At 38.0% G+C, this 26,781-nt stretch overlaps 1 protein-coding gene across 1 annotated transcript; it reads right to left on the bottom strand.

The window, feature by feature from the left end:
- Positions 1-762: 762 nt before the first annotated feature.
- ASB7 (ankyrin repeat and SOCS box containing 7) lies at positions 763-26,607 on the bottom strand. Its single transcript, XM_082290486.1, has 5 exons — positions 26,525-26,607; positions 21,021-21,119; positions 17,644-17,904; positions 10,634-11,239; positions 763-1,456 (listed from the first exon to the last, which is right to left on the bottom strand). The coding sequence occupies exons 3-5, from the start codon at positions 17,852-17,854 to the stop codon at positions 1,317-1,319; spliced, it is 957 nt and encodes a 318-aa protein (XP_082146612.1). The 5' UTR covers positions 17,855-17,904; positions 21,021-21,119; positions 26,525-26,607; the 3' UTR covers positions 763-1,316.
- Positions 26,608-26,781: the final 174 nt, after the last annotated feature.

Raw genomic sequence — 26,781 nt, 5'->3', positions numbered from 1 at the left:
ACAGATTTTTTAATACCTGGTTTGAAAAACACATTCAGTAGCCAGATTTCAGCACTCCTCTCAGTTTCTGTCTTCAGATTAACTGCAAAATTTAAACTTTCAATGTAATTGGGGCTTTTCTTCTTAGTTAATAACTTGTGTGCCCTTCCTGCTCTCTAACCTGAAACAAACTGAATTTCAGAACAATCAAAACAACTCCCCCCACCACCACTGCTTTTAAACAAAAGGGTTTGGCCAATTTCTTTTCTTTTTTTTTTAGTGGACACAATTTGGCTGAGAACCCATAGATAAAATCTCAGCTGAAAGTGAAATAAAGCAGGTTATACATTCATGAAATTCAGGGAGTAATAATGAACAGCAACTGCAGCATCATTTCTGTAATGTCACATCAACACTACAGTGAGGCAGCAGCTCCTGCTCTCACAAATAATGCACTGAGACTAAATGAGGAATAGTGGGGGAATCACACATAAAGGGAAAATACATCAGAGAGATTATTGCACAGGAGGCACTGTATGAGCAACAGAATACATTGGCTTCAAAAAATCTAAATTTGTTTCCTCTTAAGTTACTGTAAAAAATACAGAGGCTATGCCTCTCGGTAGTGTACTGTTGCTGGTAAAAATAGACTTATAAACAGCCACCCATTCAACAGGGAATGTTGGGAAAGAGGGCCTGAATTCTCTGGGCATCCCAACTACAGTAATTAGGAAAAGAAAAATACCAAAAAAAAAAAAAAAAAAAAAAGCCAATGTATAGACCCTCAAATTGAACAGGGTAACTGCATTTTTTTCCTCAATTTCCAAATTATATTCATACAGTACCCAAGGACATGTTGATTATCCACTCTTCCCTCTGTCCTGCAAAAACAAACATGTGGCAGAGACAGGGGTCCCAGCCAACAGGGCTCTGTAGTCTATCTGTATCCTTTTGCAGGACAGGTGCCTTGATTTCCAAACTTTTATGTTCTTGCATCATTGCTCAGCATGCCAACTCAAACCAACCACTTCCCTCGAGGGGCTGCCTTCCATCTCCACGGCAAGTCTGCACACGTAATGTGAAAACAAACAGAAAACCAACAGCAATTTTTAAAATGCAATATTGTATAGAAAGCTTGGACCTTGTAAACTTGGACCAAGAAACCAAAAATTAAGACCTTCTAGCTGTGGTATAAAAAACCCAAGGAAGTGTATACCTGCCTTCTGACTTCACAGAAAAATCAGAATTTGCATAGGATATACTTTGTGCAAGGCAACAAGCCTCTTCAGTATCTGGAATAGAACTAAACTTGCTCAGAGTTCCTTTCTTCATGGATATCAGATATCATCAAATTTGTGTTTTAAGTAGTCTTTCATGACCTTGGCAATGGGTAGTTCATCAAGTAGTTTGAGGTTTTGAAGGCCTATACACTGACGGATTTTAATTCGGCATAGATCTTGCAAGTTTCTGGGCTGTCCTGAAAAGACAAAAGGAACACATAAAAATAAAATGACCACATTTTAAACATACTTTAAGACATCAGTTACTTAGCAAAATGACAGGGGTTTGCTGTTTCCTAAGAGGGAGAGGGAAGGGAAAAATTACAAGAGAAAAAGTATGCCAGTTAAGACCTTTTTAATGGACCCAATGAAATCATGGGATGAATCCTAAAAACATTTTTACATGCACAGAATTTTACTGATGCCAGTGTAACGTGATATCATCCATGTGAGGATTCCCACCAGGTGGCAACATATGCTTACACACTACAGAACAGCAGAACTCCATTTAACTTTTTGTAGATTTTTTTCTATCCTTGGGGAAAAATACCCTCAGTCTTGCTTTTCTTTCAAACAATGAGACAAAAACTTCTAAGTTCAGCTGTAACAGGACTAGGAAGTTTCCTCAGAGAGTGAGGATTTATAAAAGTTATTCCAGGATCACATGGCGGAGTTAAAGATTGGGGTTTCCTTTCCCTTCTAATGAAAACATAAAGCCTTCAGGCTTTGGATGCAGCCAAACCCTTGTCAAACAGAAAGGGATGAAAATGTGAGTTAACCACTGTCCACAGAGGAAAAGCTTTACTGACATCACAAAAACTTCAGCATTCCTGGCAAGGATTTTCCAAAATAATCAATTTTCTTTCAAACTCATTCTTACCAGGAAACTACTCAAAATCAAACACCTTGAGAAACAGTTGGGTTTTGGTCCCTCTATCCAAAATAATCTCAGAAAATTTAATCAAGTCTTGTATCTGAATGCACCCAGCAATGGATCCCAAGGAAAAAAGAAAGAGAAAAAGAGCAGAACAACAGACATTGAGAAATCCTGCCCCAATAAACCCTTCTAGCTTTCAGCACTGGTGCCTTTGGGCCTTCCTAGCCCAGAGATTGCACACAGATCTATGTCTTTAATAGCTGTGAATAGCTTGCCCTTTGTAAATCTGTCTAGTGTTTTTTGAACCCATTCATACTTTCAGCATCCAAAACATCCTGTGGCAACAAATTTCACAATATAATTAGGCGTTGGCTGGAAAACTACAAAGTAATTTTATTTATTTTAGATCTGCTTCCTGATGGCTTTGTTGCATGCCTGCCATTCTTTGAGTTACAAGGAAAAGAATGAATAATTGTTCCCATGCCAGTCATGATTTTACATACCTTTATATAAACCTCCATCCTCCACTCATGCTTGGTACCTCTTCCCAAAGCTGAAAACTCCAGTTAATAAGCCCCAACATGGGAATCACTCCAAACCTCTGAACAAACTGCCTGCCTTTGTGCTTTTTCCTCATTCTGCTACAGCTTTTTTGGAGTTATTCCAGTAACACATCAAAGCTGTGCTAATCAATATTTTGATCATCGACTTAACTGTGTAAGCCTCTTTTTCTTTTTTTTTCCCTCCAAGCCAAGACTTGGTTATGGGACTTAATGACTGTCAAATTCAAAATACTCAGCACCATGAACAATGTAGGTGCTTCTGTTGGTATCTATAGAAATGGGCTGACAGACAGGTAGGGATTTTTAGACACTGGGATTTATCTTAAGCACTAAAATTATCCAGGGCAAGCCAGCAGAAGTAATGCATGAAAATAGTCTCAGTCTGCTTTTAAAGAAATTAGGTTTGAAATTAAAAAAACATGAAAATTTGAGTTTCCTTCATGTATGTTGAAAATACTTTTATTATACTTATCACCACCTAAATGTCAATTTATTTTTAGTTATATCCTTCATCCATGATTTAAAATATAGACCAATAGTTACTTTGTCCACCAGTGGTTTCTTCTTGGCAACTTTTTTTTCCTACCTGAAGGAAAGAATTTAGGCAACTTGGACAACAGCTGAGCGTTCAAACTTCAGGGACTGAAAGTTATTTTTGGTAAGAAATGAAACAATCTTAATGGTGATAAAAAAATAGTTCTGATGCTTTAAAACAGGGTTCAGAAAGGATGCACTGCTTCAAAAGTTCACTGCAAACAGCAGCATTAGAAATTATAAAGGACTAGAGGTCTATGTGTATTTTCTGTAGTAGAGTACACAATAAATCAGCTATGAGACACTGATTTCTGGTTTCAGAAATAAATGCCTTTTAATTAACATCCTACGTGGTTTTTGAGAACATAAAGGAACAGACAACGTAAAATACCCAGAAGAAATTGGTCATCAGTTAATTCAAAAAGACCGATTATCAAATGTATGACATTTTCCCCTGATAAGCCTAAAAAATATTTCCTGGGAATGTGTTAACAATGGACATTTCCAGTGTTAAGCACCAGTTGCTACATCTAGTGGCTGCTGGTGTCTTAGGTCATGCCTTGCAAATTCCAAGGTTATTAATGCATTTGTGATTTATTAGAAACGGTGTCTGGAACACTTACTCATTCTTGGTTGCATCTGAATGAAAAAGAAAAAAAATAAAGGATTACGGACCGATGTCAGTGAACCTTAGTTTGGCAAATGAAAAATGTTATTAGTAACTTGGCAAAGTAAGACAAGTTAAATGATGAATTAAGTTCTCTTTAAAAACGATTAGGAAGTAGCAACTTTGGTTATATCCTGCATCACAAGTTTGGGAAGTTATTTAGGCAAATAAGCTGGAAAGGAAGATAATTAAAAGAGAAAGGAACAAAAATCCCCACAAACATGAAAGATATGATTGGCCTAATTACCACTATCATATAAAACAGCGACATAAAACTACTGATCACCTTAAAAACATCCAACACATCCCTGATCCACCTCAAAGGGCCACCTTGTTGCTGTTATTCTGGATTTGCTCATGTGTTCACCAAATCATTACATACTGCAGTCAATTTATTTTGCTTTATAGCAGTAATCATATAAATTAGAAGTATTAATTACAGGAAAAAGATGTAGAGTTCATCTTTTGCCTTCCAGAGCTTGTGCTCTGTGCTGCAAGGGAAAGCAGAAATCCCCACCAATGCAATTCTTGTGCATAGTGTCCCAAACCTGACAGAAAAGCTTCTTCCAAACAGAAGAAACGTAAAGCATGGGCTTAAAGAATTGTGAGGAATTGCTTTTTGATTTCTTTTTAAATCTAGATGAAGCAGACTTCAGTATGTACAAAATTAAAGCATTTTCCTAAATCCGTTCTTCAGCTGCTAACGAAGTAAGTTTCTGAGCTTTCCCCACTTAAATAATTAGTAATTATTTTACTTAAAGAATGAAATGAGCCCTTAAATTATTATTAAGAGAACAGCCTTTGCTGGTAAAGCAAAGGAAAAAAAGCGTATTTTAACAGCAAGAAATTATTACAATTAATCCGAATTTTCATTCGGAACTCCATCCCTTTCCATTTTGCAGTTTTCAAGAGTTTTTTGATACAAGATCTGAGAGTTTGTTGTTCTATCCCAGAGACAGACAAAACTTCGATTAAGGATTTGCTACCTGTCCAAAGAACTCTGTCACTGTTGCAACTGCTCTGTGTTTATACCTGTGCTTTCCCTCTGCAGACAATGCTCCCCAAGAAATAAAACACTAACTCACCTAGTAAGTCTGTATTTAAGGATCATTAAGGCATATTCGTGATGCCTCTGACAACACTGTTTGTTGGGGACTTTCATCCAGTACTGTAAAGCTGGAAAAGGGGAATCCCTACCCATTTCCTCCACTGAAGATGCAGAGCAAAAAAATACATGTAAAAAACCAATATAAAAATCATGAATTGACCTTTCTGTTACCCAAGAGAAAACTTAGGAATAGCTGAAATTAATACATTGTAGGCTGCAAGAAGATCCCCTCTGATGCATTGTTCTAACTACTAAAAGAAAAGTACTTTTAAAGCAAACAATTAGTGTCATTGGTTTGAAGTGGATAGGCTGTTTCTGAAGAAATCACAAAATGAAAAATAACATCAGTGACATATTTCAGAAGCCGCCCACAGTTTTCTCTACAATATTAATGCATCTCTCTAAAAACCCTTGGAGTGGTATTTCTCAAACTGAGCCTCTGCCCCTCCTGGGACTTCTGAAAGGCTGAAAACAGTAGCAAGAAACCATTTGGTAATTTCTTTTTAGCTACAAAGGGAACTTAAAATTAAAAATCTTTTGAAACATTTTACAAAATATGTTGAAACCATGCTGATGTATGCTGGCAACAGCTCAGCTCCTCCAGAATATCAGGAAAAGTTTTTCTTTCTGCAGCAAACCCTTAAATCCATCCCTTATTTCACAGCAGTGAAGGAATGCAGCTACTGCCAGCAATTAAACTGAGTTCTGAATTTGTGGGCTTTTTTGGGCGGGGTGCAGGGGGTGGGGGGAGAAGAAAAAGATAATTGAATTTATCAGCTGGAAACTCACACCCACCAGGCAAGAAACACACTGGGGAGGATGCACAAAAACAGGATCCTAGGGAAAGGTTGGGATCACCTAGGAAATGACTGAGGCTGAGCCGAACGGGAATTCGGCTGCTCATTGCAACAGGTCTAAAGTTTACAAAATGCACTGGGTTGTACTCTGTGAAAAACAACAGCAGAATAATTGGAGAGGGTATCTGATTTTCCAGCATTCAAAATGTCAGAAAAAGCTAATATCAAAAATCTATAGATCTAAAATATTAATATCAGACATGCAGGGCTGAATGTAGAATTACAGAGTGTTCACTGAGAGCGTGAACAAACTCCTCCAACCCGAATCCAGCTCGACAGGACACTGAGAGGTTTGATTCTTTTAAACCGGATATCATACAAGTTATTTTAAAAGGTCTAATTTAATTTTGTTTTCAGTATGCCTCTGCTAGAATGTCTGAGCCTGACATACGTTTTCACTGGTCTCTGAAAAATAAACCCCCACAATGAGTTTTAGACGCCTATGAAATTTCAGCCTACCTGGCACAGAAATTATGTACCAAGGAGATGCCTATTTTGGACTGAAAATTCATATATGAAAAAGCAGAATGTCAGTAAGGCTCAGTGTTATATTTAACAGGTGTATTTAGCAATAAAATTAAGATTCGAATATGCTTGCAAAGGTATTTTTAAAAAAAATTTTGTAACATCTCTGTAAATTCAGTCTCATTGAAATTGCTATGGAAATTCAGCTAAGAATTTCAACACCATAATGTTTATCTATTTTTAGGAGACAGTAAGTAAAGTGCTCTGAACATCAAGACAGGCTTAGGATGCATTGTTATTCTATTTTAAAATTATTTTTGCAGAGTACAGCATAGGTGTACAAATGGGTGTGGAGCATGGCTATACCTTAAATACCACATATAAACTTTTTTTTAAAGGCCTCTTAAAAAATTCTTTCAAAGTAAATAACTGTATACAGCTGCACAATATGATTCAACTACTTAATATAAACAGTCAACTGTAGAGTAGAAAATTATAAAATAATCCCCTTATCCTAGTTCCCTGTGTAACTGAGTGACAAAGCAGACCTCAATCATCACTGCAAGATTTCCAGCAGCACCCAAGGAAACAAGTAAAGCCTGTGATTCCAGTAAAGATCTTCTATGTTATTGCAAACATGAAAATACCATTTCCTCTGTAATTATCCACGTAATAAAATATGTAGAAATCTACTTAATTCACTATGACACTTCTGTATTCATAAAAGCTAAAACTATGCAGAGAGACACTTTTTAAAATGTTCTTCCAGTTTAAAAAAAAAAAAAATCTAGTGAAAAGTTGTCTTGATTTAGCCAAGGGATAGAGACAAAGGATGTATAAGGATTTCTTTAACAGGACTTCTGTCTCACTTTTTCTGCACTTTTACAGTGCTATATAAATTTAAACACAAAATTACAATCTCTAGTCAAAGCCAAAGATCTGCCCTTTGAAAAATTCAAAAAAGGAACGCAGTTGAAACATTTGTAGTTAAATTCACTGGGTGACCTTTAGATGTTGTTCCAGATCTGAACTGAATTCTTTTATACCTGTTGCCACACCAGGCACATCACACCATTCTGGCCAAATCATTTCCTGAGCTCTTTGCCTTGACACAGACCAGCAGCTCACCCAGCCCCTCACAGTCCCTCCTGCTCCTGAGCTGAACACAGATTCAATTCAAGGAGGGCTATGGGGAGGGGGAAGTTTCCTTAAAATTCCCTTCTTTAAAGATAATAATTGAACTTCTAGTATCTTAAAAGTTTATTTAAGCCCTTATGTATTTTTCTAACACTTGCATTTTTTTCTACCTCTCGCATTTGTTTTATAAGTTTCAATATTCTCAAATCCCATTTAACTTCAAAATACATAATTTCATCCAGGGCTGTGATTGCACACTAATTTTATAAATATATACTCTACCAATAAAAGTCTTTATGTACCTCTGTCTTCATATATATCATATACATGCATCTCTATTTTAATTTGCATTAGTGCATTCAAGCTTTACACATTAACACTCCCGAAGAGACAGGTTCAGACCACGTGAAAACTGAAGCATTTACACTGCTTCAAACCAACTCTTTATCAAATGATCTCAGGTACTATGGTGGCTGCCAATAAATGTTTTTTGGAATAGGAAAGTGTAATACAGATAAGGAAAAGGAAGGTGATTAATAAAATCATTGAGCAGTTTTCATCTTCAGTATTTTTTTTCCCCCAGGGAGACTTTGCTTATTTTTGTATTGTAAAAAAAGAGAGAGGGGAAAAAGAAAAACACTCAAGTCTGAACACCAAGTCAACAGCAGACTCATGGTCAAAAACTCTGTGGTTCCTAACTTCCAGCTTTGTGCTTAAATATTGAAACACAACTACAGAATAACTTCCTCTTGGAATTATTCTAGGAGCAAAGGAATCTCTACCTGTAACCAGGAAGAATATCAGACCTTCAGGGTCAAACCCCAAAATCCAATATCTTCTTGCAGACTCTCAGGGCCAATACTGAGTATTTCTGAGAGCTTGGTTTCTTGCCTGTTATTCCCAACCGGGGACCTGGGCTAAAGGCTGCCATTATTACCGATTACAATACCTACCAAAACAAAAAGAAATTCACATATGATGTTTTCTGAGAAACTGAAACTGTACAAATATGTTTTCCAATTATAAAAAAAAAAAAAAGCTACTCACATCTTATATGTAGACTACTAAATAGTATCCCATTTATATGCAGCATGCAACTGCTTTCACTTCAAGACACAGATCAGTTTGATAACTTTCGTAACGTATATCTATTAATCTTTAGGCTTAAAAATGATAATCTATTGAAAAATAAAAACTAATTTCTCTTTTACTATCAAATACACTCTTCAAAATTCAGATGTACATATAAAACTTACAGCTATGGATTTCTGCATAAAGCGCTTAGTATAAGGTTCAAATAAACAAACTAGAAATTCCTGTTAAGCCCCACAAACAAGGAACTGTTGCAAACCACAGAAGAGTTTCAGGAAGAATTGTCTAAAAATTTTGTAAATATTTTTTCTAGAAAATACAAATTGCACTAGATTCATAAACAAGTATGACATCTCAACAATTCCCTGTACAGTCAGACTTAACTGGGAACTCCACTACCAAAATGCCAGCTTGCTCTTTATCCATCTCATCTCTCATACGGCATCTTATTAATTATTCATGAAAGCAGGGAAGACAGCGTTTGGATACTTACAAAAAGGGCAGCAGAGTTTGTTTACTGGGGTTTGTAAACATATATTGATAATTATTTTGCTCAGAAGCACAGCACTGAAATGTTTTTGTCAGCACTGCTTTCCCAGTTGTCCCTCAAACAGCACAAAACTGGGATAGTTCCAACACTGCTACATTGGCCACAAATTAAAGATACTTTTTTTTTGTAGCAGAACGTACTTCTCACTTAACATTAAACCCTGAAGGTATGGAATCTGCAAACTAAAAGTTACAGTACCCGTTTCCATTGGTCTTTAGACACTGAGGAAACACAGAGGCAGCCTAAGCTTTCATGATACACCCTAAGACTGAAAAACTGCAAGTCTGGATACTATATCATCTCCTAAAATCCCTGACACTGCAACTATATAGTGAGAGGCTTCCAAAAAGGAAACCAGAAAGAAATGTGTTTGAATGAGAAGGGGCAGGCAAATTAAACCAAAATTGCTTGTATTTCTTATTATCAACTTCCACCTTTCCAGAAATTCTCTTTCAATTTCAGATATGAGGAAAAACAACAACACAAATCATGTAGAAAAAGACAGGAAATTCCAAATGCTTATTTGTGTCAGCTACTGACAACAGATCTCATCTGATTCACTTCCAGCCCACACTGACTTTCAGTTTCTTTACAGATTATATTGGTTGTCTAATTCTCATTAAAAAATAACCACATTCAAAAAAATAAAAGGAGCTGTAGGGGACAAAAAAGGATATATGAAATACCCCATCCTCTGTAGTGCAAAGATCCTTCTAGTTGGATGATAATTTATCAGGCCATCTTAACATGTTTGAATTCACAAACTCTACTGAATGCTAATCAGCAATTCCTAAATGCTTTAGGCAATACCATGATTACGAAACATTAGTACAGCATTCCATGTTGAGAGGAAAACTTTCAGTAGATCTAGTACACCAAAAACTGGTAATCAAAAGTTATCCGGATATTAGGAGCCCAGAACTTCTAAATATCAGAAGTCACGATGAGTTAAAATCTCTCGTATTTCAAAGACATCAACAAAATCAAATCAAAGCTACACAGCACATGAAACCCCTTCAAGTTGCCGGAATGAACTGTAGAATTTTGTTGTCTGGTTTAGGGGAGGGAAGGAGAGAATGTGGGAGAACACAAAGCAGCCAAAGCTCTTTTCTGCCCTAGTTGTAGCGCAGATGAAAAAGCCATCAACTGCCGAGGATTTGCATGGCAATAAAAAAGCAAAACAAAAGACAAAAAAAACCCCTAAACAAACAACAAAACCAAACCCAAAAATCATACGTGCTAAGGCCAGTAAAAAAATGAGATTTTACAGTCCACTCTTTTAAAATGAATGCTTCCTGTAGATATTTAAACAAAACTAATTTAAATGAAGTACACGTAACATTAGCACCTTTGCCAGTAAGAGATTCCCAGTATCACAATCCCTTCACCTTCCCAGGACTTTTCTAGTGCATTTAAATAGCATCAAGGGGCAGAGAGGAAGCATTTTTTTTTTCCTGGGGCTAAATTCAAAGAAGGCTTTTAGAGGACATTGTGTCCTGTGATTAACTTCTCTTACATACATACTTGTCACTTCTTGTAAGAAATCCAGACAGGGTCGGCTACTTCCAGAAATACTTATTGAAACAGCCAGTGGGGTCTGTCCTTCATAGTTCCTTGTGTTAGTGTCTGCTCCGTAATTATACAACATTTGTGCACAAAGCACATCATCTCTAAGAGCAGACAAGTGTAAGGGTGTCTGTCCATCTTCCAAGCGCCCCAAGTTTGTATCGGCCCCTCTCTGGAGGAACATTCGGCAGTACGAGTGATTGCTTTTGATCACAGCGTATCGTAACAGGAAACCATTCTGAATGTCGATGTTGGCATTGTGGTCCAGGAGGATTTTCACACAGCTTGACCTCTCCCGGATAATGGCCAGCTGGAGTGGTGTAGTACCTTTATCACTGAGCGGATCAACCTCAGCCTTGAACTCCAGGAGGAGCCTGACAAACGAATCTCTGCCGTAGTGAGCGGCGACGTGCAGGGGAGTCCAGCCATCATTGCTCTTGGCATTAATAATGTCACTTCTGTAGTCAGATTCCAACATCAGGCGTGCAATCCTCGCCCGGCCATGCATGGCTGCGTAATGCAGAGCAGTGAAGCCTCCAATTAAGTCCTTAACTGTGGGATCAGCTGAAGTTAAAATAAAATTCAAAAATAATTAGAAGGCGTTATGGTAATCCGGTGCTGAAAAAAGAGGTAAAAAAAATTTAAAAAAAAACCAAACCAAAAAAAACCCAAAAAACCCCCAAACAGTAATTGCTAGTCTTTCTAGGCATAGCACGACAGGATTTTTTCTACTTCAAACTAATTCTTGCTTTCATGAACATGCTATTTTTAAGACAAAGTTAAAATTGTACTTAAGAATGAATACAAAGAAAAAAATTTCTTTCACATACATATGTTTCCATTTGACAAATACTTTTCCACATCTTCCTAGCACTCTTAGGAATTAATTACTAATTACTCAAATCTCTCTGTCCATCCAGTTTTCCTCCAGCTCTACAATATTACATTTCTTTCTCAATGTTCAACTTTTTATTTTCCCTTGTGTCGCTTCTTGGTCTTAAAAAGAAGCATGTGTAGAAACATCTGCTGTCCCAAACTGCGGATGTTTTGTGGTCTGGCAGCATTGTATTGTTTTTAGGGTGTAATGCTGTATTAGGTAAAATGTTTCTCTGTGGTCTGCAGGATTTCCAAAGCATGTAGGATGTATGTTATTTTAGATTATTTTGATAAAGTCTCTTTTCATAGATGATGAATCAGTTTAGAATCTGTTCTGAATTTATAGTTTCACAAAAATTTAAGAATGTAAAAACCCACTTCTGAAAGGACTCAGATAGACTGTTAGTACAGAGCACAGGTAACTACAGATTTATTTCCCCTTCACACAGCATGAACACTCAGACTGGTTAATTAATTTAAAAATTAAAATAATCCAATCAATTTACCTAATTTCCTCAGGACACCCAAACTTGTTTAGCAAGTGACTAATTACCCAAGGCAAGGTGCCATTTCTCAGCTAGAGAACAAGCCAGGCTGTGGAGTTTCTCCTTTCACCATCCACAGGTGCTGCTGTTGGACACTAAAAGGTACAAACTACAGAGTGGAAGTCTGAACACTTTCCCAACCTAAGATAGATATCATCTGCACAAGATACCAAAGACCTGCTATAAGTTAAGTTCAACATACAATATTAATTGCAGGCTACCCTAGTCTGAACACACCTGAACACACAAAGGTGCTAAGACAAAACAGGAATAAGCTTCCCAACCCACTTTGATAATACCCAGATAAAACCAAGACAGACATCATACCAAAATGAAAAAACTAGAAAGAAGGAGTAGAGAATGCAGCTGCAAAGATGATCCAGCAACTTTAAGGATATTTTTAAATGTAAAGAGAAGATGGAGAGAAAGAAAACAAACTAACAAAAAAAATCCAGCAGACAAATGAATGCAGCCTGACTACACAGAGGAATAAGATGGGAGAACTGCCTCTAGTGCACAGAATAGGAATAAACATAGAAATAAGGGGTAGATTAAGGTAAGTTTAGTTCCTTGCTAGGGACACCTTTCCTTGTCTTCGGTGACAAGCAGAAGTTTCAGTGCTCTGTAAAGTCACACTAACCTGAGGTAAAGGAATGGCATACCTACAGCTCAGCAGGAAAATGCAGCCAGTGACTGAATGTGTGGTTCCTAACCTGCACTGTGATCATGTCCAAAATACAGCAAAGAATCAGCACAACTCACACAAAGATAATATTTCAAAGTGATGCTGCTTCCAAGGTCTCTTTCTTCACATTGCTCAGACTATTCTACATTGATTTCTGAGTGGTGATAAATAAAGTGGGTAGCACAGGCATGAGAATTGAGATACAGAAGGATGATACATTCTGAGGGGCAGAACTGGGGAGGAAGATGGACATGATGGAAGGGAGACAGCAGCAGTCAGAGCTGTTTTCCACCAAAAAAAGATTTTTAAAAGAAATAATGTCTGAGTTGTACCTTCTCTCTCCCACACTGCATTAGGCATGCAAGGCATAATTTCCATCCCCACATGAGGTGCAGGTCACTGCCATAAGCCTTAATCAATGCCATTTCCAAATTCAAACAGACATGCCCAACTTTTATATGTGCACCTATATGCACTTTTATACTGGTTGTTGTAATCCAAACCCAACAATTTCCTTGTAACATAAGGATGCATTTTACCTATAGTTTTAAGTACCTTTACACACCTTCCTTACCCCCAAAATTTCATTGCTTTTGACCATTAAAGAGAACCCAAAAATTACTAAGTCATGTAAGAGAAGTGTCTTAAGAAGGATAGGAAAAAAAGCCACACAGTTGGGAAACCAAGCAACACAAACAACCAACCTTTCCATAACAAACCCGCTAGAAAAACCTTGTGAAAATATACTGTAATTCCCATTAAGATTATGGACTTCTAGTGAGCCAACAGCCTGCCTCTGGATTAGGGAAACAATTTTAACAGGATCGAAACGTCTGTTACTATTCCATCAATATCCTGCTGCCACCTCCTGGAAAATGTCCGAACTTCACAAGGGCTTTCAGCAGAGGCTGGACCTGCATGAAGTTGCTTACAAATTTCCATCCCTGTCTTAGTAAAAGTAACACCCCGAAGTTGATGGTGCCTGAAGAACTCGTGCTGCTCTGGGGGTTTTGTCTGGTTTTTCTAAAATTTTCAGTATTGGTATCATGTTGTAAAGTAACTCTCTTCCCCTGGAACATGAGCAAGGTAAAAATTAACTGGGAATGACTCTCAGATCACCTTTTAGAATTTGCAGAGGGGGTAAAAACTACCTGGTAGCTTTGGCTAGAAAGGGATTAAGCCAGCACTTGCCAGCAGTTCTTTATCTCATCTCCATCCTGATTGTCAAACAATTCTTTCATTCCAAGCTTCCCATTAATATGGGGAGAGCAAAATCTAGAAACACGAACAACTGCATTTGGTCATTTCTAATGTTCTTAAATACAGTGGCAGAAACCTCAAACAGCTTATCAAGGGTATAAATTATTGCCATCAAGCTCACTTGAGATGGCAAATTTGTAGCATTGGATGATACTCAGATTATTTTATTTCATGTGAAAGTTGGGCACATAAGATAGTAATTTAAACTCTACTGTTAATAAAACTCTTTTCTAATACTGTAATCTAGAGGATATATAGATTCATAAATAAAAGACTCATATTTTAGAGTTTACATTTACAGATCAGTGGAACAGTTTTCCTTTTTCCTTGACACCTTCCTTAGGTCACTCTATCACAGGAATATGGGAAGCCAAGAAAGCAATGGTTCAGCAATGCTTCTGGCTTCATAGAGTACTTCTATTACTTCAAGCTTATTTCCCCCAGCTAGGGCTTAATTCTGACCACAAGTTTTAGAAACATGGCTACATGTAGCTCCTGTTTTGAATTTCCTAAGATAACATTGATACAGAAGATGTCCAGGAAAGCATTACTGTTCAGAGACAGAAACACTTTAGGAGCTTAGTGGGGGTGAGCATTTTGCATTCTCTAGATCCTCCCAGATTCTGCTTGACCTTACTAAAATTTAGATACAGCTGCTTGGCTACTTTCTTTTACTATTTCATTTCTAGGAGCTTTAGTGAATTATTTCTTCATTTTAATATGAGTAACCAGAAACTGCTCAGTTAATACCAAGAAGGTATCACCAAGGTACAGCTAACTACACACTTTCAAGACTTTAGTTTGTTGCAACATTAATAGTGGTGGTTGTGAATTAATAAAACATATTTCTTGCCCAGTGTGGATTGTCTGCCTCTATCTGTCATATTAAAAATTTTAAAAGTACACTAAAGGGAAAAAAGGCTTGTTACACAAAAATCCAAGATTACTAAAAACTACACTCCCTGTTTTGGTGTTGCTTTGTAACTCTAGATTGTTTCTATGGATGGGAAGAGCTGGCTTCATAGAATCTTCACTTTAACAAAATGAGATGAATATACTAAGAAAGTTAAATTCACTATTTCTCATTAAAACTAAGTTTCTCCATGGTTATGATGAACTTTCTGCATTTTACCAGCTGCTAAATAATATTTGTTATCTGACTTATCCCCTCGGTATCTAGTTGGTATTTCTGCTGGCTTCATCCTTTAGTCTGGGCTGGTTTTTCTGCATTTTCCCCATCTATCTGTGTCTCCTTCCTTAGCAGATAATAAAAAGCTTCCTGCTGTTCCACCACCTCCACTCAAATCAGCCAATCTGCATGCACAACACTGTCCTCTGGCTCTTTTCTTTGCTGGTGAGCAATGATGGAAGAGAAAAAGCAAAAGCAGGAGGCGGACAGGTCATGACTCCCATAAGAATCTACTTTTTATTTCCAGGTCAGTGACCAGATTCCTTCTCAGCCTTTATTAGCCCAACTCAACCTCCATCCCACCAGCAGGCTATGCTGGGAGCCTTCCAGCATCTCAGATCTGAGGCACAGCACTCTACCCTCAGCAACAGCCCACTGTGGTTTTCCCAGTCCTATTTTCCCTATGAAAATATTCCCAGCTCTGCTAAGCTCCATCATCCCTTGGAACAGCCACAGCCACAAACACCACCAGTCACCCCTTCCTTCCCATCTCAGTTCCCTCTTTCCTCCAGAACTCCACACACTCCCTCTCACTTTATTACCAATATATAGTTCAATACTCTCTATTTTACCATAAGATTCACACCAGAAAAGGAATTTTTCCTTCACCCCAGTATCGGGTTTTTTTGTTCCACAGGGATTAAGCACCAGCAGCAAAACAATCCACTCCAGAGAGAGAAAAGTAAAGAGCATGTGAGGAAAGGTAGACAAAAACCTCTCCCTAATGAGGGTGGCATGATTAACTCAGCTTGTAAGATTCAACTCACTCGCTGCTTAATAACTCATTTGTGGCATTATTATGTGATAAATACTCATTATTTTTATGCCTCTGTTTTGAGGGAAAACAAGGCAAGGCACAAGGCAGTGCCAATTTTCAGGAGCGAGGCTCAGCTGCAGGAAAGCTGCTGTGGATGACTAACCCTCACACTATTTGTTACTCAACTTTCTCATCCCGGTGATTCAACTCCAAGCTGTCTCAGGACAAAGGTGTTTCATTACAGGCGGCTTTCATGAGGCATCACATTCAGCTGGTATTTTGTATAGGAAAGAGTAACAACAAAAATAAAAACAAACCACTGCATCAGCAGCTGTGTAATATGAAAACCTATAAAATGAAAATACATAGGAATACAGAAGGGATTGGGGTTTTTTATCATCTTTAAATTTACAGATAAAAAGTTAAAAGCAATGTATGTGACTGAAAGCCTTAAACTTTTGATTTATCAAACGGAAGATTTGCGCTTATCCGCAAATGCTACATTTAAAAAGTTGAACTTAAAGTTATGTATTAGTGCAATTTAGTAGCTTTTTTCCCCTCTTCCAATAAGGACATGGGGGTTGACCCTTTTATGTAGTTACAGTCTGTAGTAGGTATATCCACAGAGTCCAGTTGCTCAGGCTGTATTTCACCACTGCTCTTAAGGAACAAATCACTGATTGTGCCACTACCACAGCCTGCTAATGCCACTCCACTTTCAGGATGATCCATACAGCTGACAAACACTGTGACAGACGCAAGTGGCCAATATGGCCTCAGATACACAAAACATCAGAAAGATCATTTCAGCTTGCTTGAGACTGAAAACATGTTAATTCATAATTCATTTGGTAAGAACAGTGCTAGGATGGAGGATGCCGTTCTTTAAGAGCACTGATCAGAACATGGAGAACATCTACTGATTTCCTCTCCAGTACCACATTAAAAGATTAGGACTATCCCTTTCTAAAACTTCAGGTGGCCTTGGAAGATGATAAAGCAATGAGAAATTCTGACTGTACCACCTGAGGGATAATAATCATCACCCACATGAGTATCACTTAAATCAACAAAACTCAATCAGTTCTTGAAATAAAGCTTCATCATGCCTGGATGCAGGAGAGCTGTAAACTCATCTGGATTAGCTGACACTAAAGTCCTTGCACAAAGAGGACTGTTTTCATAAAGTTTAGCAGATTCTGTTAAACCTATATTAAACTTAGTCTTTAACGCAACTGGTTAACTCATGCTAGAATTCTGAAACAAACTTCCCTAGGATTTCAATTCAAGGACCTGCCTTCCTCTAATAATACCCCCTAACAGAGAAGAAAAGCCTGTAGTGAGTGCTCTGAGTGCATTTCATTTTATAATGAGTCCTTCTGCCCTATTTTCATAATGCTTATTCATTCCTTGAACAATTCCTAGGCAATGCTGGGGGGAAAGAAGTTATTAAGATATAAAGCTAATCTATGATGTCATTCACAGAGTATGCATCAGAAATAAACAGAGATTAAGAACAAAAGAATAACAAATAATTACAAAAGATAACCAGAAGTATGAGTATGATATTTCATCAGTGCTGGAAAGCCCTGCAGTGGAAATTGGGATAGAAAGGTGTCAGACAAGCATCAAGATTTTTCTCTGTGGGCAACTCACCTCCATGCTCCAGAAAAACACGGACACATCTCTCCTTGCCTCTTGCTGCAGAGAAATGAAGCAAGGTCCAGCCATTGGCATCCCGACCATTTGGAGAATATCCCTGCTCCAGCATCTTGCGCACGGTGTGAACATCGCCAGCAGCCACGGCAGCCTGGATCTGCAACTCTTCCTGTAGCTCAGGGTTCCTCCGGCAGTGGTGGTGTAACATCCTAGCTGAGTGTGGCCTTTACAGGAGCCTCATGAGCTCACACGAGTCACCTTCAATCAGTGTGAAGCAGGAATAAATTAGGATTGGGATCAGAAATGGGGTATCTAGGAAAAAAGGTCGGCGTTAATGAAATGCGATGCTAAGATTTCTCTCTATATGCTGAGAAAAGTGATGTTACACAAAGAATAAGCCCCAAATGATCTCATTATTATTAGCAAAATCATAGTACATGGCTGACATCACTGAACTGTAAAAGAAAAGGACACTTGCACATGATCAACAGTAAACGTTTTCTTCAGAAATGACAGCATCAAACAGCAGTTCACCATTAAAGCAACTGAGCAATAAACAAAATGAAAAATCTCTGGAACCCACCACTTACTTCAAAATCACACTGTGGTTAATATCACTAACTCTGGAGATAGCAGTTAAATAAATGGATTATCCAAACTATGGAATGGATGATCCAAACTGTTGCAGGAAGCAGCACTGCACTGCTACAGTAACTGAACTATGACACTCTTTATTTTTCTAGAAATGTACCCCTTCTAAGCTTCAGTGAAGATATCTTACCAATACGATCCTGAGACCTACTGCACATGTTAGTAACACTCATGTTCAAACTGAAAACTTTAGTTTTCTTTTTTCCTTTTTTACCCTTTTTTTTTAAATTAGAGTCTACTGTTTGTATTCTGGCTTGAGCACTTCCTAGTTAGTACATAAAGGCTGCAAACAACTTCCACACTCCAAAAATCAAGTACAAGGATAACAATATATGAGACCTGAAAATACATTTAAATGCAGTTACTATAGTACTGTCAAACACCATGAGAACATGTATCAGAATAATTCAATTTAGAATTGTCTTGACAGAGTATATGAAAGCTGGGCCAAAATGGTATCTAAAATAGCCACTGTAAAAGAGTCTAGAAACAGGCAGACACTGGGAAACAAGGAAATACTATATCCTCCATGCTCTGTTTGAAAAGTACCATCTGCAGTTCTACCTGGGGACAAGAAAATAAACAGGTATTTAGGGATTCTTCCCCAGTACACATTCCTGTGCATTGTGTATTATATTCTATAGTCCTAAAATGGAAAGGAGTATCAGAAGAAAGAATAAAAGCGTAGGGCATGCTGAGCAATAGGGGCCTCAGAAAATATGCAAACATGTTGCAATGAATATTAACAGACCTAGAAGATTACAAAGAGGAATGTATTTAAACACCTCCAAAGTTAATCAAGATTAAAGTACAAAGAAAAGTTTTAAAGATGAAAATTAATTTCAAGCAAAACTTAAAATTTACAGTAATTTTTTTGTTTATTAGGATGTTAACCCACATCACCACCTAAACCTTCTTTTAGGTATCATAAGGATTTCCAGGTCCTCGTGATCTGCAGGTCATTCAAAAGACATTGCAATCAACTCCCCATATCCCACTGGACACTTGTTTTCCTGCAATTCAGATATACCCACAGACAAGAGAAAAGTGAAAGCATCAATCACTGCCAACTTTGCAGACAAAGGCACAGCGTGTATTTGCTCTTCTACAACCTCATCATGCCCATGGTAAAGAAGTTATTTATCTGCTTTTTGGAGAGATATAAACTCATAATTAACAGGTGCTCCAGTGACCCTACTTACCCTGCAAATATGGAAACCACACACAGCAAATGCCTGTCTTTGACATTTATAAATGCTTCAGCTTACCATGTACGCCAACAATCACTATTTCAGCATAGGGTTATTAAAGAAGACTTTTTAGCTCCATATGTTATACATGGCTTAGAAACTGGCTTTGTTTAGTTTTATAGTGTGAACTTCATTATCCGAGACTGGGAGGAAAGGGGATTTACAAAGCAGCAACTGCTAACTCAATAGGTCAGCTTTTGCAGTATATTCCAAAAATCAAACTTGGTTAATCTGATGACAATGGAAGTATTTCAATTGACTCTAATAAGCTTTTGCTAAGCCCTTTTCTAAACTCCAATTAGCACTTCAGAACATGCTCACCTATAAGACAGTGAGCTTGACTTCATTCTGCATCACACCACTAACAGCATGGTTAATAAAATTCCAGCTGCAAGAGTCAGATCTTCCTTTGGATTTGCAGGTGAAAACTGACTGTAGAATCTAACTGATGATGAATTGTGCAAAACCCTTAAAAAACAGTAATTCAGACTGTGTCCCTTTAGCCCTTGTTTCTGGATACCTACAAAAACAAGATACGAAAACTTTTTTTCTCAAACTGAGAATACCTGATCAAAACTTACTGTAAACAAACTTTATGATGCCATTTTTACAGTCCTTTATTATAAAGGACAACTACTTGCAAGCTCTCATGTGGTCCTGAAAATTAAGGTCAGACTAGTTGCTCAAAATGCTACAGAATGAGAAGGGATGACTAAAGAGATGAAGTAAAATGGGATTTCTCATTTGAGGGGCCAGCAGTATTTCCCCTGCAAGTCTCTGTGAAGACAGTTGGTTAAGGAAAAGCAGAGCTCTCTCTCTCACACTTCTCAGCTGGTGGGTATATTTGTAATGCAGCATTATAAAAAATTGGCATTGGCTCCATATGTTGCATGTGACTAGCAGAGCTTATTCAAATTAGCTGGTACTAAAGTACATAAGTACTAAAACATACAAAGCAGAAGACAAACTCAGGCAGCTCCTTTTATCACTTGCACAGTTTCTGTAAATATCCACTCTTCCATCTCACCCCTATGGCAAGCAATGAAATTCAAATGACAAGAATATTCAACCATAACATTAAAGGTTTCAGGATAGTTCTAGGTACACACCAGCTTTGAAAACATTTTCACTTCTGCTCCATAGATCATTTGAAACTCCTTTTTGCAAAGCCCCATTAAGACATCAATCTTTGGAGAAGAGAAGGAGGACTACTGGAAGTAGCCCTTTGGCATTTAATATTTAATGTTTTGCAACTGTAATCAATCTCATTCAGAACTCAGCATGCATTTGGGTTGTTACATATTGGCTTTCTGCATGCACGTTAAAAAATGAAAGGAAGCACAAGGGGGAAAAATATACCTATATATTCCTGGTTAGAATGATTTTATAGTGCCATGAAAATGGAGGACAACAACAGTTACTTAATTGATTTTGCAAGTACAACAGGATAAACTCAATGTGGTCCTGAATTACCTTATAAGAGGTTGTTACTCTTTGATGAATGTCCCACTCTTCATTGTCTTCACTGTTCATAATCTTCTGTGCCCATGTGTGTCAAACAACCTGCTACCCCTTAAAAAAAAAGGTATTTCTTGTTAGTTGCAAAGAATAAAAGTGAGAGGTTTACTTACTCTTACTTTGTGTGAGAATGCTACATTTTAATGCAGCTATGTCAGAAAAGACCCAAAGTGTGTTTTCTATCATTATCAAAGAGTCCTCCAGAGGCTGGGGTGGGGAGAGTTTGCTTCTGCCATATGAGGAAAAGGCTACAGAAAATATTTTATGGAAGACAAGAGAAATGAGAGGCATGCTTCCTCTCTGGAGTAATCCTTGAAGAAATTGTCTACATCCTTCTCTAATAAGTATTTGTGTATCTGCTCCTGTATGGAACAAGAATGGATGCAAAGGTTACAGTAGGTATTTCTGCCTCACTGCTCAACATCTCCCTGTGGGAGTCAGATGCCAGGAAACACATTCAGGATCCATTTAGTTCTTCCCAAACTACTTTTGTGGGTTTTATATTTGTTTGTGGGGTTTTTTCCTAGTTGTTTTTGTATAGGGTTTTATTATTTTTTTTAATCTCTATCCCTTCTCTGCTTCTATAAGTAAAGAATAAAACCTGACCCCATAGAACACTGAGCTGTGTCTTTCAGCTGGATTTGGAGAGCCACCAGCCTGTCTCCTCTCCCTCATGCAACAGCTCAAGCTGACACATGCTGCGTTTCATGAACAGGTAAAGCCACCTCCACAGTTCAAGAAAACCACCACCTCAAATATCTTCATCCTTTTCTTCATATAGAAAAACTACTCTCTAAGAATCAAGGCTTACCAAACACCAGTTACAACCCCTGTGCAGATTCCTACTTCAGACTAACCCTCCTTATCCTCCCTGTCACCTGCAGTTAACAGGATCAGTCCCAGACCATTTCTCCTGTACTCATCAGTGTTATTTCCCTAATTCGTTGTACACCTCTATCTGACCTTTCATTTCCTCTGGCTGCAAACTTTTAGTGAAAGGCCCCCTTATCTCATCTGAGCACTGCAATAATATAATAAACAATAAAACCATTAAATACTTAATTGTACAGCTGATCACACAAACCCAACTGTGACTTGTTTCTTCCGCAAATGAGTTGCACCAGAACAGTTCCATGAACTGTGCAGCTCTTAGCTTAAGTTGAAGTTTCTGCCACTTAATGTAACATAAAATCATGCTTCTGCAATGATAGCTCAAAGAGGAGGATGAAAAAAGCCCTTTTCATCCCTCTTATGCACATTTTCCAAGAGCTTTGCTTCCCAAGATAAAGCATACAAGGTCTTCAGATATGCTTACAGCCCTGCACAAAACTGCACTGCCATGACCTAATTTGATCACATTTCTAGCCTTGTTTTTTTGCATAGATGATCAGTCGTTCACCTTTTTTTTTAAATTTTTGCATGATTTTCACTTTAAAACCCACACATTTTTTATTAGCTGATGCAAATTAGAATTGCACTGACTTCACAGACTACAGACAAGGTAACAGATTGCTCCACTAAAAAAGTAACAAGCTTTTTCCCCCCAAAGGAAAATTAGCTGCATATGGCAAGAGTAAGATCTGCAACTTTAATAAAAATAAGTCATATTTAGTGAAAGAAAAGCTCCCTCACTCAATGACTTAACTAAGTTTGATTAAAACACTAATAATTATAGTAGAAGCAGCAGTAATAAAAATAATAAGACAAACATCCTCATTATCTATTGATAATGTCTCATGTTGTCAAAGAGATCTTAGACTTTTCCACATCAATGTGTCACTTCTTGAAAGTCACTGCAAACATCATGTGGAAAATTAATTCCAACATATGTATATACTTACTTAAAGAAAGTTAAAGGTTGGTACAAAAAGCAAGACCTCAACTCTCAGTATTTTTCTAGTTCGCATAGCCTGACAGATAGACCTGGTTCCTAAACTCTGAGAGTATACATCCAAGAGCAGAATAAAGACCATAATTTACTGATGCCAGCCTAACTCTGTACAACAAGGAAAGTGCACCATTACACACAACATTTAGTATCTGGCATAGACCTAATCAGTGTAGATCCGAGCTGTCAGTAGTTGAAATATTCCGAGACGTTTAAACCAAATAAACAACAGAAAAAAAGGAAAACCCCGTGAAAAAAGAATAATCACATCAGCCTTCATTAGTCTCACAACTCACTTCTCCTACCCCTTTCAAAACTTGAACAAACTAAATGTGTTCTCACTCAAATGGCATTTTAAAAATGGTCAATGTATTTTTGACAAACTAAACACAACCATCATTTTCAGCTGTCACTCAGGTTCCTATTCCAGGAGCTCTTCAGACAAGAGAGTAGGGCAAACAATTGTGTTGTCATTTGCATTCTCACATCATAGTCGTGAAGTTTGCAAGTAACATGTGAAATATCAAAATTGCACAGAGCCTTATAATCCTGAATATATTTTCTGCTGAATGCTCCATGCTACAGCCCAGACAGACATCAAGTGACGTATCCCTGTGGCTGAGATGAAAATCACCAAGCAACACATGCGAGTTGCTGGGTCTGAAAGCAATGAGTTAACAGTGCACGAATCCAGAGCATCACAGAGGAACTGCTGCTTCAAAGAAAACAAGCCTTCACTCCTCACAAGCTGTCATTAAAAGTTACACATTTCTTGTAAGAGCTCCAGTAAGGCCAGCTTGTAGCTCGGACATACTAAATTTAAAATAACCAAAAGAGGTAACCTACAAGTGCCCCACCAATTTCAGGTGTTCACAGAGCTAGAGATGGTGTTGTTACACACTAATAAGCAGCTGTTGTCTTGTTACATTCTGCAGGTGGGTGAAACTGAAGCACAGAGGTGTCATTTTACTACAATTACCCATCTCACAGAGAGGTTGTGAGGTCTGACTTTGGGCCTGATGGAGAATCAGAGAAATCACCCAGCTCAAGCAACTTCAGGTCTGCAAACCTGAGGGAAACTTCACCTTCACAAAGAACATCAACTATTAGCCATCCTCAGTGCCCTCGCCCAAACATTGGCAACCCTAAGCACAAGCAGAGCCCCATGAATAAAATCCTGCAATTCCTTCCAAATGCAGGACCTCAATGCTGATGCTAAAACAAGGCCTTACAGCTTTTTAGAGTAGAGAATGCTGCATCAGGTTCACACAGCCAGAACCTCCTCCCTCAAGATGTGCACTGACAAACTGCAGGGAGCTTGTGCTCTGCAGCATGGTTGGAGATCCTCATGTACCAAGCAAAAAATACCAATTCTCCTCCAATTTACAGCAGTGCTGCTACTAAGTTTTAAACAGCAAAAGTCAGATGGAAGCTTAGCCTTAAAAGTAATTAATTTGTAGCAAGTGCTAATTGCTAAGATTTATGTATTTTCACATGACTTACTATCATTAGAGAGCCCAAACACCAACACTGCATGGAATGACAGAAGCAGGAACCAATGGCGAGGTCAAACCACATTAAAGCAGTCACTTCAGCACTAATTCTCACAGCACAACTGATGAACAAACTGAGTGCTGCTTACAGAGTTTGTGTCATTCAACAATCTCTAGAAGCATACTTGATACATATTTCTATTTAAACAGCCTAAAAAAATCCAAGTGGACAAAATTGGATGTCTTTACTGGACAAAGCAAGATTTTCACTGATAATATCACTCTGTAAGCACTGCTGGAACGAAACAAAACCATCCCTCAGACAGCACATTTCCTTTAAGGGTTTAGAATTCGTAATAAGGAAAAACAAACCCAAACTGAGTATATAGCCTGAAGACTAAAGCTTTCTCTAAAGGGCTGCTATACTTGCAACATGCTGCATTTCTTCCAGGGATCAAGAGCAGGACTTCAGCATATCAGTAATCTCTGTGCCTTGTTTCAACCATGTGCAAATTTCTGCCAGAAGTTAATTCCCTGATTCCTATGAACTCAATTCCAGTCTCTGCATCCGAATCAAACTTTGCTGCACTGGCATTTCACACTAGGAAGGAACTTCACAAATCAAATGAAAACTTACATCTCCTGTTGTGAATAAATCCCAAAGATCTCATGAATTGTCGGCACCAAGAGGGGTCCTGTTGGAGCAGCTACAGCCCTGACGTGAGAGGCACTGGGTGGGCTGGGAAAAGGGAGTTATAATAAACTAAATTCAGATGAAACAGCTGTGCCATAACTGCACTGGTAAGTTCGTACTGATGCACATCTGCCTCACCTATTAGCAGGAAAATCCCTCCTGGAATCATACTGGGCATGTCCACATGTTCTGCTATTACTTGTGGGTTATCAAAATAACATGGAAAATTTCTTCCCTGCATTTCCAAAGCGTATCTCAGAATTTGTTGTACTTATGTTACAGAAGGACTTTCTATTTAATCTTCAACACACAGCAACTACTTTTTGTCTTAATCTAAAGACATCTGTATTGGAAAAGTGATCCAGCCTTGACCAAGGCTGTTGGCAACAAGTACTGCTCTTTCTCCTCCAGGCTAATGCTCAAAAACAACTGATTGCCAACAATGAACAACGTTTTGGTACAGTCAGTGACATCTCTGAAAACATGACATGGACCAGAGGGACCTCTATGGAGGGCATCTTTGCCAAAAAAACCAAACTCACCTACATTTGAAACAGATTAAAATGGCTTCAAGACAGACTCTGCGTTAAAAGAATGCGCAGAAACTCCATCATTTGGAGCACGCTAACAGTAGGATGCAGAAAAAGACTGACTGACATCATTCACCCCCCCACTCTCTCTCCTAGGATCCATCTCTTCATCTCACCACGTAAAACACACAATTCTCCCTACGAACAGCTCTCCCCCTGAAACAGAACCTCCCTCCTACCAGCAGGATTGGCTTTGATGACTTCTTTCATTTTTCCCCTTAAGCATCCAACAGCATCATCTTCTTCTATAATTTCAGTCCAAAAATTAAGTACTTGTAAACAGCCAATATCCAATTATTTTCAATTTTTGCAGCTCCGTTACAACACATACACACAAAAAAGTGACCCACACAGGAGTGAAGTATGACTAAACAAACATAATGCAATAACCATGACCTAGCCCAATAAAGATTTTAGAATCAAAACAGAAACAGAAGCAGTGTTGAACCCATAAATTTATGGGAAGACTTTAAGAAAAGATCCTTTTAATGACCTAGAGCAAAGTAATTTTAAGTGACATTCCATCCTGAGATGGAAACACAAAACCCCCGTTAAGTAGCAATTCATGATCAAAATAACATTCACAGAATAATTTTAGAAAATTATAAAGTGTTACAAGTGTAATTCAAATGGGCTTCAGAGCTTTCCAACTTTAAAAGGTCAACAGCAAGCAGGTTTTAAGAGAACAAAGAAATCTAATGCTACCTATCTAAATCCATAAAAACACAAGAGGCCCCAATCCCAGCCAAAACCATGTGTCTAGGATGACTCTGAGAATCTAAATGAATCATCACCTTTCTGGGGGTTTTTTGAGTGCTGTTTTCTCTCCTCTGTGTTAATTTGTTCTTTGGAGTCACTATTTTTAATTCTCCTTTAAGGCAGTTTAAACCTAAAAAAAAAAAAAGTAGAACTGAGCCACACAATGACATAAAAGAGAGAAATGAAGAACAAAATTGGTTAATACAAAAGCAATAGCTAGGCAAAATAGGAAGAGCCTACACAAATTTGGAAGAAAAGGGGTTATTCATCAAAATCGGGATCTCTCCTGGAA

The sequence above is a fragment of the Coloeus monedula genome (assembly GCF_965178545.1).
Source record: "Coloeus monedula genome assembly, chromosome: 14".
NCBI classification, from domain to species: Eukaryota; Metazoa; Chordata; class Aves; order Passeriformes; family Corvidae; genus Coloeus; species Coloeus monedula.
The sequence above is the reverse complement of the archived record's forward strand: the minus strand, read 5'-3'. Positions and strand labels throughout refer to the sequence as shown.